A 13,023-nucleotide genomic window follows, 5' to 3' on the forward strand; every position below is an offset into this window, starting at 1 on the left:
GCAGGAATAGATGAAAAAACAAACTGTGAAATCTGCCTTTATTGCATTTTCACAAATAGAATAAAGCTTTCACAATTCTGAAACAGTTTTAAAGATGCTTTGGCCTCTCTGAGATAATCCAGTCCAGATTTAGGTGTAGTGGTTTGGTTGAAAGTGTGTCTCAGAAAACAGTAGCCTACGGCTCTAATGACTAACACGCTGTTATAACAGTAACAAGTGGAAAAAACAGAGCATCGGTCGCTCAGCAATGTAAGTTAAGGTTCTCTTATATTTCCCCTCATCTGCTGACGCTGTTTCATTTTTGTTTTTTAGAAGTGCCGCAACCGCGATAGAATACTGAACGTTAGCAGCTTCTAATGATGCATTAGAACGGGCTGTTTTTAAAGTACGCACGCGACGTTTCTGGACGCGGGTGCACGCGTCCAGAGAAGCAGGCTGTCTGAGTGCTCCTCCGTGGAGACTACACTGTAGAGTTAAAAAATAATAATGAATGTATTTTGAAAGTGGAGGGACACAAACAGGAGGGGGATTTTCCACTGGGGACAGGGGAAATTACGCCCCAGCTTGAACGTGGAGAATAGTTACCATGATACCAATTTAATAAAGTGCTGATGTATAATGGCATGTTGCCTTTCAAGACTTTGCAAATGAAAATGAACCAGTGCATGTCTCATCTCACAGATAAAGGTGCCCATCCCACCTTTTCATATTTAGTGCAATGGTGGGTGGAGTAATGTCACCAGTAATGAATCTGAATGCAGAGTGATAGACTGAGTCCAGAGACAGAGACATGTCTATAGATAATGTCACCATAATCTAGAACAGATAGAAATACTGCTTGGATGAGCTGTTTCCTGCAGGGCAAAGGGACATTTGTTTTGTTGTAGCTATAAGTATCCTACTTTTTGTTTTAATTAACCTGTAAGTGTGTCAATGTGAAATTAAAATGTACGTTTTTGATCCAACCAGATGCCTAGTTATTTGTATCTCTCTAACTTATTGTTTTCTTTTTCTGGCGTAGCAGCAATACGCTTCCGTACAAAATGATGGATAACTTCACATATATTAAAACAAATACGGAGACATTTCGCGTAAAACAGCATGAAGAAATCACCTGAGCAGAAAAAGGAAAAACATTTAAGAAGAAAACTGCAATATGATAGGCTGACAATGGAGGTGTGTCACTGTGCTATTGGTTAGACTTGACCAGGTGATGTTAACAGCTGACGTGTCAATTGATGCTCCAGAAATAACAGCAAGGAAATTATGAGCTTTTTAGAAGGAGCAGAAAAAACTATTATGTGAGCTTACAAAAAGATGGTCTTCCTGTCTGAACTTTCGCTAATATTCATTAGTTCAAAAAGTACAAAAGTACAAAAAGGATATCAATGCAGGCAAGATATAGAGACACAACTTTAAAATGCAGAGTAAGATTACACAAATTAATGAGAGAACCACAATAAATTACGGTTATTGAAAAGTATCACATAAAAGCGGCTTAATCTCATTACAGAGCTTTAGGACAAAGCACAAACTTGAAATAAACTTCCCTGTAGTGTGTGTGTGTGTGTGTGTGTGTGTGTGTGTACGTGTGTGTGTGTGTCAGAGCATTTTCTGGTCAACACATTAGCAACAGGATCTATTTTGTGCTCACAGATGACATTTGTTTAGTGTGAAAAAGGAGCTACTGCAATATCGAGCAGAATTTATTTCCACAGAAAACCTGTTAAAACTAAATGAGGAAATGTTTACTTCCTGTTTTTCCTCAATACTATTTTTGAGGCCTGTTTTAAGTTCTTGAAACCTTTGTATTGTTTAATATGTTATGATCATGCAGACAACTTTTATGTCTTCCTCTGTCTCAGGTTATAGTTGATTACATATTCCTAAGCATAGTGTCCATATCAATACCTAAACTTCATCAGTTTGACGGCTTTTATGGAAGACAAGCAGCCAGAGACCATCTATACATCTATATCTCTACTTTTATACATCTAAATCTACAGTGAGGAGCTTTTCATTAAACGACGTCACTGTTGGAAGAACTGCAGCTTCTGTCTTCTCACTCTTTGTTGAACTTTTATAACTATTTTTATTGATAAACATTCAGTGTAAAAAGTACAAAAAATATGCTAAATTATTCCTTATTATTATTTTGGCCTGTGAAACTGTAGCCAGACATTTCTCTTTTCATACAGCAGGTAGCTGCATGATGATAATGGTCACAATGTAGTAGAGCATGGAAGAGGAAGCATCTGTATTTTGTAATGGGGGGAATATGTATGCGTTGTTTAAATTTAGTTTAAACAACACTTTGCCTTGTCTTCTCAAATTCAAATATGTGAAATTAGTAATGAAAAGTTAATCTCAAATGCAAAACTTTATTGCATGCATAAAACTGCTATGAAGTCACCAATATTTGTCATTACATTTATTATCCATTAATCTAAATGAGAATGTCTGCTTATTTGTCTTAAATCATTAAAAATTAATTTATAAACATTACTCAGTGTTTGGTGAGAAAAGGCATCAACAGCAACTCTCACTTTTTAATGACCACTTGTAAAAACTTAAGATCCAAATCCCAAACTGGTCCTCTGGCTTATGAATTGGCTCGAGGTAGGCTATAGCTCCATATTATGGTCGGACACTCAGCTTGTCCAAAACTTTACTTTATTCACAATGTCAATAGTAACAGATGAGTCAATTTGACAGTTTTTGGAAGTATAAAGCTATAAAAATATATACACATTACTCAGTATTTGGGGAGTAAAGGCAGTGACAGCAATACTCTCACTTTTTAAAGACCTCTTGTAGAAACAGTGGTGACTGAATAAAGCATACAAGTGATTTCTTTTGTAAAATTGATGTTGCATTTGTATTTCACATGAATTTTCAATAAAGATAATTTAAAAAGTAAAACAAAGCCACACAGAGAGAGAGAGAGTGAGAGAGAGAGAGAGAGAGAGAGAGAGAGAGAGAGAGAGAGAGAGATTTATAAAGGTAATGTTCGGGGAGTAAAGACAGTGACAACAATACTCTCACTTTTTAATGACCTCTTTTAAACAGTGGTGACTGAAAAAGCATACAAGTGATTTTAATGTGTGTTCTTTTTACAGGGTCCAGTGCTGTGACAACTGTGTTTGTGCAGAAAGGGAAGAATTTACTTCTGGATGTTAACAAACCTGTTGTTCTCGGACAACACGATGTATTTAAATGGACAGTCAACGTCGATCTCAATGTTGTGAGATTATTTCCTGAGAAACGAACAAAAATACTTGACAGTTATAAAGGAAGGGTTGAGTTTTCTGTACAAAATCACTCTTTGCTTTTGAAAAATGTGCAACACAGGGACAGTGGAGATTACACTGCATTCATTACTGGGGATGAAAACCAACCTTTAGCTGAATACAAGGTCATAATTCAAGGTAGGTTTCTTTAGATTTCAAACATTGATACACAGTAGTACCCTGTTTTATAACCCTTCACACCTACCTTTTGTCCTCTAGATCCAGTGTCTCCAGTTCAGCTGTCAGTGAACGTGTCTAACAGCAGAGAGTCCTGTAACCTCACTGTAACCTGCAGTACAGAGGACTCTCTCATCAGCAGCACTTTTAGATGTGACAACCAAACCTGCAAACAGGAGGGAGGAGAGCAGTCAGAGAACACAACCTCTGGTTCTTCTCTCCGTGTCTACCTGTTGAATGACTCCATCATCTGTAACCATAGCAACCAGGTCAGCGGGACCAGACAAAGGAAGGAGATTCGGCATCTCTGCTCTCCAACTGCTGGTGAGACTGAAAGAACAGCTAACTGACAATAATACACAGTTTACACACACTGCTTGTTACAGAGCCCTGAAATGGCCAGAGAGAAAAACAATATAGATTGAGTCCATGTTTTACAACATCAAGTGCTCAAAATGCTACTGTTTGCACAGAACATACAATGTGGTGAATTTGTACACATGATATAAGTGTAAATACAGCTAGCACATATAGCAAAATATATAGCAAATAGCTCAGCTGTGTGGCCGAGGCTATTTGTACCAGGGGTGCAAATAGACACTCCGATTTTATTGGATGAATCACTGTCAAAATCAGCAGGAGGAGGCGCATGGAAACAGCAGCATGTTGTGCTGGATGTCTGCATTTACACTTATCTCGAGTGCAAATATTAACAAAAACTTTGGAATGAATTGTATCTTGTTCACATGCACTAACATTTTGAGTGTTTGAAATAATAAAACATGGCATTGATAAAAAATATATATATTCGCCGATATCACCTCAGGGGCTCTGTAATTTGTAGCTAAAATGTTCTCAAAAATTATGAATCTAGGAATTTTAAGGGAAGTAACACAAGTAAATATGTAAATATTTCTGATCAATTTTTTTTGTTCATTTGCAGTTCCTAATTTGGGCATACGAATTGGCATTGGGGCCTCAGTTCTCTTTTGCCTTGTCTTTGGCTGCCTAATCATATGTAAGTCCTATTGTATATTTCAGCATAAGAGTAATAATGTTATTCAAATCTTCATACGTCTTTGTATATGAATTCCATCATTGTAGCAAAGAAGACCCACCACACCCGCAAACATCTCAAGTATAATTAAACAATGGCAACAGAATGATTAAAGTTTCAGTATACAACATTCAGTCCCACTAGATGACAGCAAACAACAATTTTCTATCTTATGATATAATTTCCTACAATAGACTGTATATAAAATGGACGTAACATCCGTCATTGGTTTGTGGACTGCTGCTTGGAAGCGAATAGTTTCGGATCTGGGCAAAAAAACACGGATTCTACTTATATGGGCATTAGGAGGGGCATGAGGCGCCCTCCTGAACCTGTGAACCAATCAACCTGTCAATCACGACGTAGCCACGCCCTAATGCATACCCTGCTTTGTCGTCAAATATAAAATCAAGGAGGCCATAATTTCACAAATGAACATCATACTGCATTAAAGAAGGCTTTAAACTAGCGATTGAGACCATAAACACATTTTGAAAACGTTTACTGAGGTTAGAAATCAAGTGAGAAGTTGGTGAATTCTCCATTGACTTGTATAGAGACGGAAGTCCTTTTGACACCAAAATGGTCGCCCCCTGGTGGCCTTTTGATAGAATGCAGTTTTAAGTTACTTCCACGTTGGCCTCATTTCAGAGGACTGGAACACCCTGCTTGTTTCCAACATGGTTGCAATTAGAAAGACTGAGGGCGAAATTTAAGTTTGTTGGTGTGACATCTCATGGGGCTAAATGTATATTGCACCTTTAATGTCCAATTTAAATTAAAATAGATATTATGTTGCTTTGGAAATACAGACCTGGTTGGTATAAGAGGATTTTGTGTTTCTGTGTGAACCAAAAATGTGCCATTTGTCACTCTACTGGTTCCCAAACCTTTTCTCTCATACATAAGACGACTTGAATATATATTAACCAGTTATAATAATGGTGAAGCTGTTAACTAATTAAGCTAAAGAAGTTTAATCTTAATTAAATAACATTACCAACAATGTCAACTGCATGTTTCTCATCAATTTCTGTTGTGCAAATGCAAGTTAAGATGTACCCAAAGTTACCTAAAAGACACAAGCCCTTCCACTACAGTGAACTCCAGAATAATTAACATTAAATTTTGCATTTGAGCTCAATAAGTATTTTTTTCTCAAGCTCAATTGGCATTTTGCCCCAATTATGATAACCTTTATCATTATCATTATTTAAAAAATCAACAATGTTTTTTATGACAGACCAACAGAAAAGAAAGAACTGTGAAAATGCAATATATGACGATCCTCAGGTAAGTGAGGAACAGAACTTCACATTGTGTTTAATTTAACATTTAAGACCTGATTTTCAGAAAAAGGTGAAATGTTAAAAAAAATTTTTTTTAAATTGAAATATGAAAAAACAATGCAGCCTTCCTAATGTACTTGCCAGCCTATAACCATGCACACCAAACACTTCATCATAATGACATTCTATCTAAATGACCTCCATCTCTACTTTCTGTGAACTGAATTACTTTGATTTTTTTCTAGGATATCAATCTCAACCAAACTCCTAATCAGAACGCCACAGAAGATGCTTCAGGTTTTTCTCCAACCTCCACCTACGCTTTGTTAGGATTTCCAGCTGCACCTGTACAATCCACCATCCAGAACTAAAAAACACAGATCATGATGATGATTCAGTCCATTCACAGGACTAAGTCCCGGTGTGTCATGATGGATTTAAAATCCCACTCAGCCTCAGAGTGGTCGTCAAACACATTGCTTAGAGAACTTACTGGACCCTCTTGCAAGACTTTTGTTACTTAAACAGCTGCACAGAAAGTCTCCTCAATGACTAAAAACCATATTTACAATGTAAATACTTTTGGGTATTGGGTTCTCCATGTGTCCTGCACCACAGAAGGCAACATAATGGATAAAATTAGAGCAGATCGGTGACTTTGTTAAGGAATTACTTTACATTACCACAAATACATCAGAGGAAGCAGAGGTGCTGGATGTGCTGTTGTTGCCAGGAGACAATGAACAACAGTTTCCTGTCATTTTGATAGTTTTGATAAGAGATGTTCTTGCTGCTGTCTCCAAGTGCTGGAGACATGGGGGCATGTTAAGTCTTTGTAAATTCAAGAGTGTGATCTGTTGTATATTATAATTAAAATTGAATAGAAAATATTTAATTAACATATTACTTTTTTTAAACCCAAAAGGAGCAACCTATGTGTTTTGCATGTTCATTCATCAGATTTGCTCTGTGCTTGATTGACATCAGGTGTACCTTTAAATAGTCAGGTGCTGATCAACAGAGAATCTAATAAATTCACATGCAGCATCTCATTTTCCAATACTAGTGCACATAAAGTAAAAAACAGGGAACAACTTCTACTACTATAAAAAATTGGATGTATTTATTTCCATGAGACTCATTTCAACAAGACAATGAGATACAATTACAAACATTTTAATTAGTACATTTTAGAGGAACTACTAATTATATGTTCATCACTGTTTTGTTTTTTTGAAAATTGGACATTCACTTACACAGTTTTCTTTGTGCTATTTATCTAATTAATAGTTCGTATATCAAGACAAAGAAATTTACTTAAAATTATAATTAAGTTTATTTACTAAAGATATATTAAAAAACATGCTGTTGTTAAAGCCATAGTTTGAGTTTGAGTGCTTTGTGGAGAACATGTTGTGCTGCTGCTTAAAGAGGAAGCTCGTCTCAACAGTATCCCTTTTATAAGTAGGAGGGTTCTCAGTATATTGGAAATGACTGAATGATACAGTATACACATACTTTGTTCATGTTTAATGTACAGTATTTATGTTGAAAAAATAATTGAGCCTTTTCTTGTGGTTGTGATGAACCTGTGACTTTTTTAACCTTGCTGATTGCTGCTTTTATGCTCATATTTTTATGATGTTTCATGTAAACTGTCTTTTATATTGATGTTTTTACCTTGTAGCACTTTGAGATATGTTTCAAATATAACGTGTCAATATGTAAAATGATATAAAAGTGATTTGTGTTGATGTGTATTATTATTATGTATTACTATTATTATTATTGTTATTATGAGTCCTTTGTTAAAACTCTCAGTAGTCTGTAGTGCCCTCTGCTGGTCAGGAAGGGCATTCCACAGTCGAGGGGCAGCAGAGCAGAAGGCCTGATCACCCATGGTGCTGAGTTTAGTCCTGGGAAGTTTGTAGAGTGGAGGGATCGGATTGAGGTTAGTGGGGTGAGTAGTTCTTTCAGGTAGGGGGGGGCAATGTCATAGATGCACTGGTGAGTCAGGAAGGAGATCTAGTATTCAATCCTGGTGTATACGGGTATGAAGTGAATGGAGAATGGTTGTTGTCATATGAAATACCTCCTGCTGTTGCTTTGTGCTGCATCAACATTAGTTTAGTTTTGGTTTATATGACAGAACAAGAATATTAGTCATCATGTGTCTTCTGTGCATTAAGACATGATTTGATTTCAGCTGTTTTAAATAAGATTAAATGTTAATGTGCAGATTTAGGTTCAAAGAAATTATGGAGCAAACAGACCAGACAAACTGTTTTTAATAAGTCTGCACAAACAAACTTCAGGAACAAATATCTGAGGTTGCATTGATTTGTATTGATGGTGTAAAACTGATGCATTTTTAAGGCAAAACAGATGTATTAAGCCAGATACCTTACAGAAACAAGTAGGTGAAATAAAGAAGATTCAATCAGCACCTTGACTATTTTGACAAAGTCAAGAGGTTGTGATATGTACCACAACAAGCAAGCAAAGCTCTATAAACTGAACTGCATTCCTACTCATGCACAGTGGCGTCTGCTGTTCTACTTGATAAGAAAGTGAATAACAGATTTGTTGGTGTAGAGTTGTCTCTTCATTCTTGCTTCTTGAGCCTCTTCATCAGGTGGACACTGATGACAGCAGACACCATGATGATCAGACCAACAGAGAACACGACTGTCTTCACCAGGCACAGAGAGACACCTGCAACACAACACAACAGTTATGTTATTACAGTACTGACAATACAGCACAACATACAACATACTGGATGTAATAAATTACCCCAAATACTATATTCAAAAACATTTTGTGTGCTTTAAAAAAACAATGCTGACAACATTTACTTTAATGAACTGTGTTGATTAATTTTTGCTTCTTCCGTTTAATCACTACATTTTGTTCTAATTAAAACAATCAATGTCTGTCATACATGTTCTGTACTTCATTGAAGCAACGACTACAACAACAGTAGACTGTCTAATACAGACAGAAAAACTCTTAATAGAATATTTACCATAATATTTACTGCCAGGTACTTGTTCTCACTTTATTAAGTATTTTGTTTTATTAAAAATAATCTTACATGACTAACTGACTAAAATATCACTACTAAATATGTCTCATGCATGTGTCATTAACACTTTATACTGTGCAACTTAAATGAACACAGCAAGAATCAGAACATATTTATTGCACATTATCTTTCAGTCTCACCAGCAGTTGGAGAGCAGAGATCTGATCATCTGTACTTTCATGTGATTTTTTAGTTACTAACAATGATGAGTTGTAAGATGACACCAGAAGTGAGTGCTGAGAGGTGTGAAAATGAAATATAAAGTAAAAAATTATTTTGTTCTTATGAAAATGCGTGATGATGATGGTTAGACATGTTAGACAAAGTGTGATCGATATGTTGTAAACTGTTTGGAACATGAGTTTTTTAAAAACATTCTCTAATTAAAAAACCCCAAATTTAGTATTTGAACCTGAAAGTGAAATACTGTTTATTTATAGTGCATTTGTATTGAAATGCATTATACTGCAAAACAGTATATTCAGCTAATTTTGGGCAGCCCATGTATGATCCCTCATGCCAAAGGTCTATAAAATGCCATTTTTGTGAAATAGCTATCTTCACATCTTGATTTGATTTCATCCATGAGGCCCTACAGTCAAAACGTATTTATAGCACATTATCTTTAAGTCTCACCAGCAGTTGGAGAGCAGAGAGGCTGAATCTGCTTAATGTCTCCGGTCCTGCTGATCTGGTTGCTATGGTTACAGATGATGAAGTCGTTGAACAGGTAGACATGGAGAGAAGAACCAGAGGTTGTGACCTTTGACTGCTCTCCTCCCTCCTGATTGCAGGTTTGGGTGTCACATCTAAAAGTGCTGCTGATGAGAGAGTCCTCTGTACTGCAGGTCACAGTGAGGTTACAGGACTCTGTGCTGTTAGACACAGAGTTCACTGACAGCTGAACTGGAGACACTGGATCTAGAGGACAAAAGGTGTGAAGGGTTATAAAACAGGGTACTACTGTGTATCAATGTTTGAAATCTAAAGAAACCTACCTTGAATTATGACCTTGTATTCAGCTAGAAGTTGGTTTTTGTCCCCAGTTATATGTGCAGTGTAATCTCCACTGTCTCCTTGTTGCACATTCTTCAAAAGCAAAGAATGATTTTGTACAGAAAACTCAACCCTTCCTTTATAACTGTCATGTAGTCTTGTTGTTTTATCAGGAAATAATCTCACTACATTGCGAGTATTATTGATTGTCCATTTAAATTCATCATCTTCTACAAGAACAACAGTTTTGTTAACATCCAGATGTAAATCCTTCCCTTTCTGCAGAAACACAGTTGTCACAGCACTGGACCCTGTAAAAAGAACACACATTAAAATCACTTGTATGCTTTTTCAGTCACCACTGCTTTTACAAATGGTGATTAAAAAGTGAGAGTATTGCTGTTGTAGTGTAAATTTTACGGGTTAGGGTTTGAATGTTGCATTACAGCTGAAACGCGTAGAAGTACAGCTTTTTTGTCCTGCCCTTAAAATAAAGGCATTGTATTTTTTCCAAGATGAGTGCCTTGGCGTTTTCCTATTTTCAATGCCTGTTATGTTTACAGTACATATACATACACCTTTAATGGATCCACGAGAGCAGAGAATTTCCTACAGGCTTTAACGCCAGACAGCTTGCATCACGCCATATATCTACATCGGTAGATCAACGAATAGTAAGAGGTTGTTCGTCTGGGCAGAGTTAAATTGTCTGTTGTAATGCTAGTTAGCATTTTATATCACTGCTGTGTAATCTTCTGTTTTGGGACTGTCGCGTCCCCGTTTGATTGCTGACTCTGATGAGTCTTATGTTTACTGCAAACACATCTCACATGGTGCCATATTGTGTTTATCTGGTCAGAATCAGTGCAGGGCCGTAGCCAGGAATTTTCAAATACCGAGGTCAAAAATAAGACCACAATTTATATGACTGATCGGTCTAATCCATGATGTATTTATACTGCTTTCTTGTTGTGCATTTCTCAGTCATGGTCATTCTTGTGGTCCAGTTCTTTCTTATCATTTCCAATTTTGCAACTTAAATCAACTCCTATTTCAGTATCATACAACTTCCATAGATGTATATGTAAACATTATAACTGCAATATATTATTTTCTTTGTTTGTACTTAAAATGTGGAATGGAGCACGGTCTGCTGGGAAATGGAGAAAAGGGCTCATCCAATGAATGAACAGTTTGCCAATTCACAAATGTAGACAACATATTTCTGGCGATTTCAAGGTTTCACTCCACCGCTGGCTATAGCCGGATACTTTCGTTTTGACATGGCAGCGGAATCTTCAAGTACGTGTCACATGACGGTCCGTTGATGCAAGGATAAACGAAACTTCAAGAAAAAAATACCGAGGACATGACCTCGGTGTCCTCAATGGTAGCTACGGCCATGAATCAGTGTTGTTAAAGCTACCGCGAAAGGACTGTAGGCCACTTCTGTTGTTCAACAATCAGCTGGTGCACGCACAGATCTTCGCTGTACTGTGTCCTGTTCAGTTTGACTTCTTTAACGGGCTAGTACTAGAAGGTGGCACAACACACAATAAGAAGATGCTTGACGTGCAATTTATGATTTTCTAAAAAGAAGTTCCAGGCAGAAAAAGTCACAGCCCAATATCGGAATAGTTTGACACACACCTGTCAGTAGATAAAAGTTAAAGTGTCGCGATGAAGAGTGATGAGAACATTTGTGGGAAACAGGTTACTAGGAAAAATCCCACTAATTTAAATGTCCACCTTCGAAGCTCTCACACAGAAGTACATGAAAAGTTCCAGGAGTTGAGGCAGCTGCACCACATCATGACCTCAACAAACACAGCAAACCTTACCTCAATGTCATGCATGTTTTCATCCTTTTCAGCTTTACATTCTTTTAATACCTGAAACGCTAAAACTAAATAAAGACTAAACTAAAACTAGTCAATTCCTCAAAATAAAAACTATGCAATCACTTGTTAAACTGACCAAAACAAAAGTGAAATAAAGAAAACTGATAAACTAAATAAAAATAAAAATTAATGAAAATTTCAAAAATATAATAACCCTTGTAGCAACTAGCAGAACTTTCATTGTGGATGATTCCAGATCTTCAGTTTTGTCTACAATCCTCAGTGCATTAATTACAATTAAAAAGTCAGCTGAGGTTTTATTGCTTCATCTGCAATAAAATTAAAATGTAATATGTTTGTCCTACCTGCTAGTTCTTTGCAGAGCAGAAGTCCAAGCATCACAAAGGTAAACATCATGGTCTGTGGCTGACCTGACTTTAAAGTGCAGAGGGAAGGACTTGGTGGAGAGTTTCTGTCTCACAACTGTATTTTTCCTCTTATAACCACATCAACATGTGAACTTCTCCATGCAAACTTCCTCTCTAAGCTCTGTTTTACTGTTTGAAATCTGCTGATAAAGAATGTAGTTAATGAAATCATTTATCTCTTCACCAGAAAAGCTTTGTCTCAGTCAATGAAAAGATGATAAACAATAATTAGTTTACTATATATTTCAATAGGTTCTGTATGCATTGAATAGATATATTTGTAGAAGAATGTTTTGTATGTTGCACCAGAGTTTACACGTATTTAGGTAGGTCAGTGCACATAGACTATAACCACTTCCTGTCTCATATGATGCAGTAAATTTAACATCTCTTTCATTTTCAGCCTGCAAGTGGAGTGGACATTGGTAAATGTGTAAAAACCAAACTAACACTTTGCAACCAAGAAAAATGAACCCGCAAAGTGACCTTTCCATAATAATATTTCTGCTCTAGAAAACAGCATTTACAATTAAATAAAGAAATCTTTATGCAGACCGTATGTTTCCCTTGACCTGATATTTTGAACACTGAATTGCACCAATAATGAGTGATAGAAAAATGTCTCTAAATGCAGATTACATGAGAAAAGAGTATAGTTAGTTTCCAAACACTCAGGTCAGAAGGCAGGACGACTTCACCTGGTTTCATACAACCTTCTTCTTATTCTGAAGGAATTAAAATCTACTTGTGCTTCGACCAAAAGATTATGAGCATTTAAATATAAAAAAACCTTGTGCTGTTGCTTTTGTAGTTTTGTTTTGGTTTATTTAATTGACAGTAAGACAACATTAGGCTTT

General features: G+C 36.4%; 1 protein-coding gene across 1 annotated transcript; it reads right to left on the bottom strand.

Annotated features, from left to right (window-relative positions):
- Positions 1–8,295: 8,295 nt before the first annotated feature.
- LOC133990073 (CD48 antigen-like) lies at positions 8,296–12,152 on the bottom strand. The gene is made up of 4 exons (XM_062428252.1): positions 12,104–12,152; positions 9,900–10,208; positions 9,538–9,822; positions 8,296–8,528 (listed from the first exon to the last, which is right to left on the bottom strand). The coding sequence occupies exons 1-4, from the start codon at positions 12,150–12,152 to the stop codon at positions 8,419–8,421; spliced, it is 753 nt and encodes a 250-aa protein (XP_062284236.1). The 3' UTR covers positions 8,296–8,418.
- Between the last annotated feature and the right edge of the window lie 871 nt (positions 12,153–13,023).

Source organism: Scomber scombrus, chromosome 11, assembly GCF_963691925.1.
Source record: "Scomber scombrus chromosome 11, fScoSco1.1, whole genome shotgun sequence".
NCBI classification, from domain to species: domain Eukaryota; kingdom Metazoa; phylum Chordata; class Actinopteri; order Scombriformes; family Scombridae; genus Scomber; species Scomber scombrus.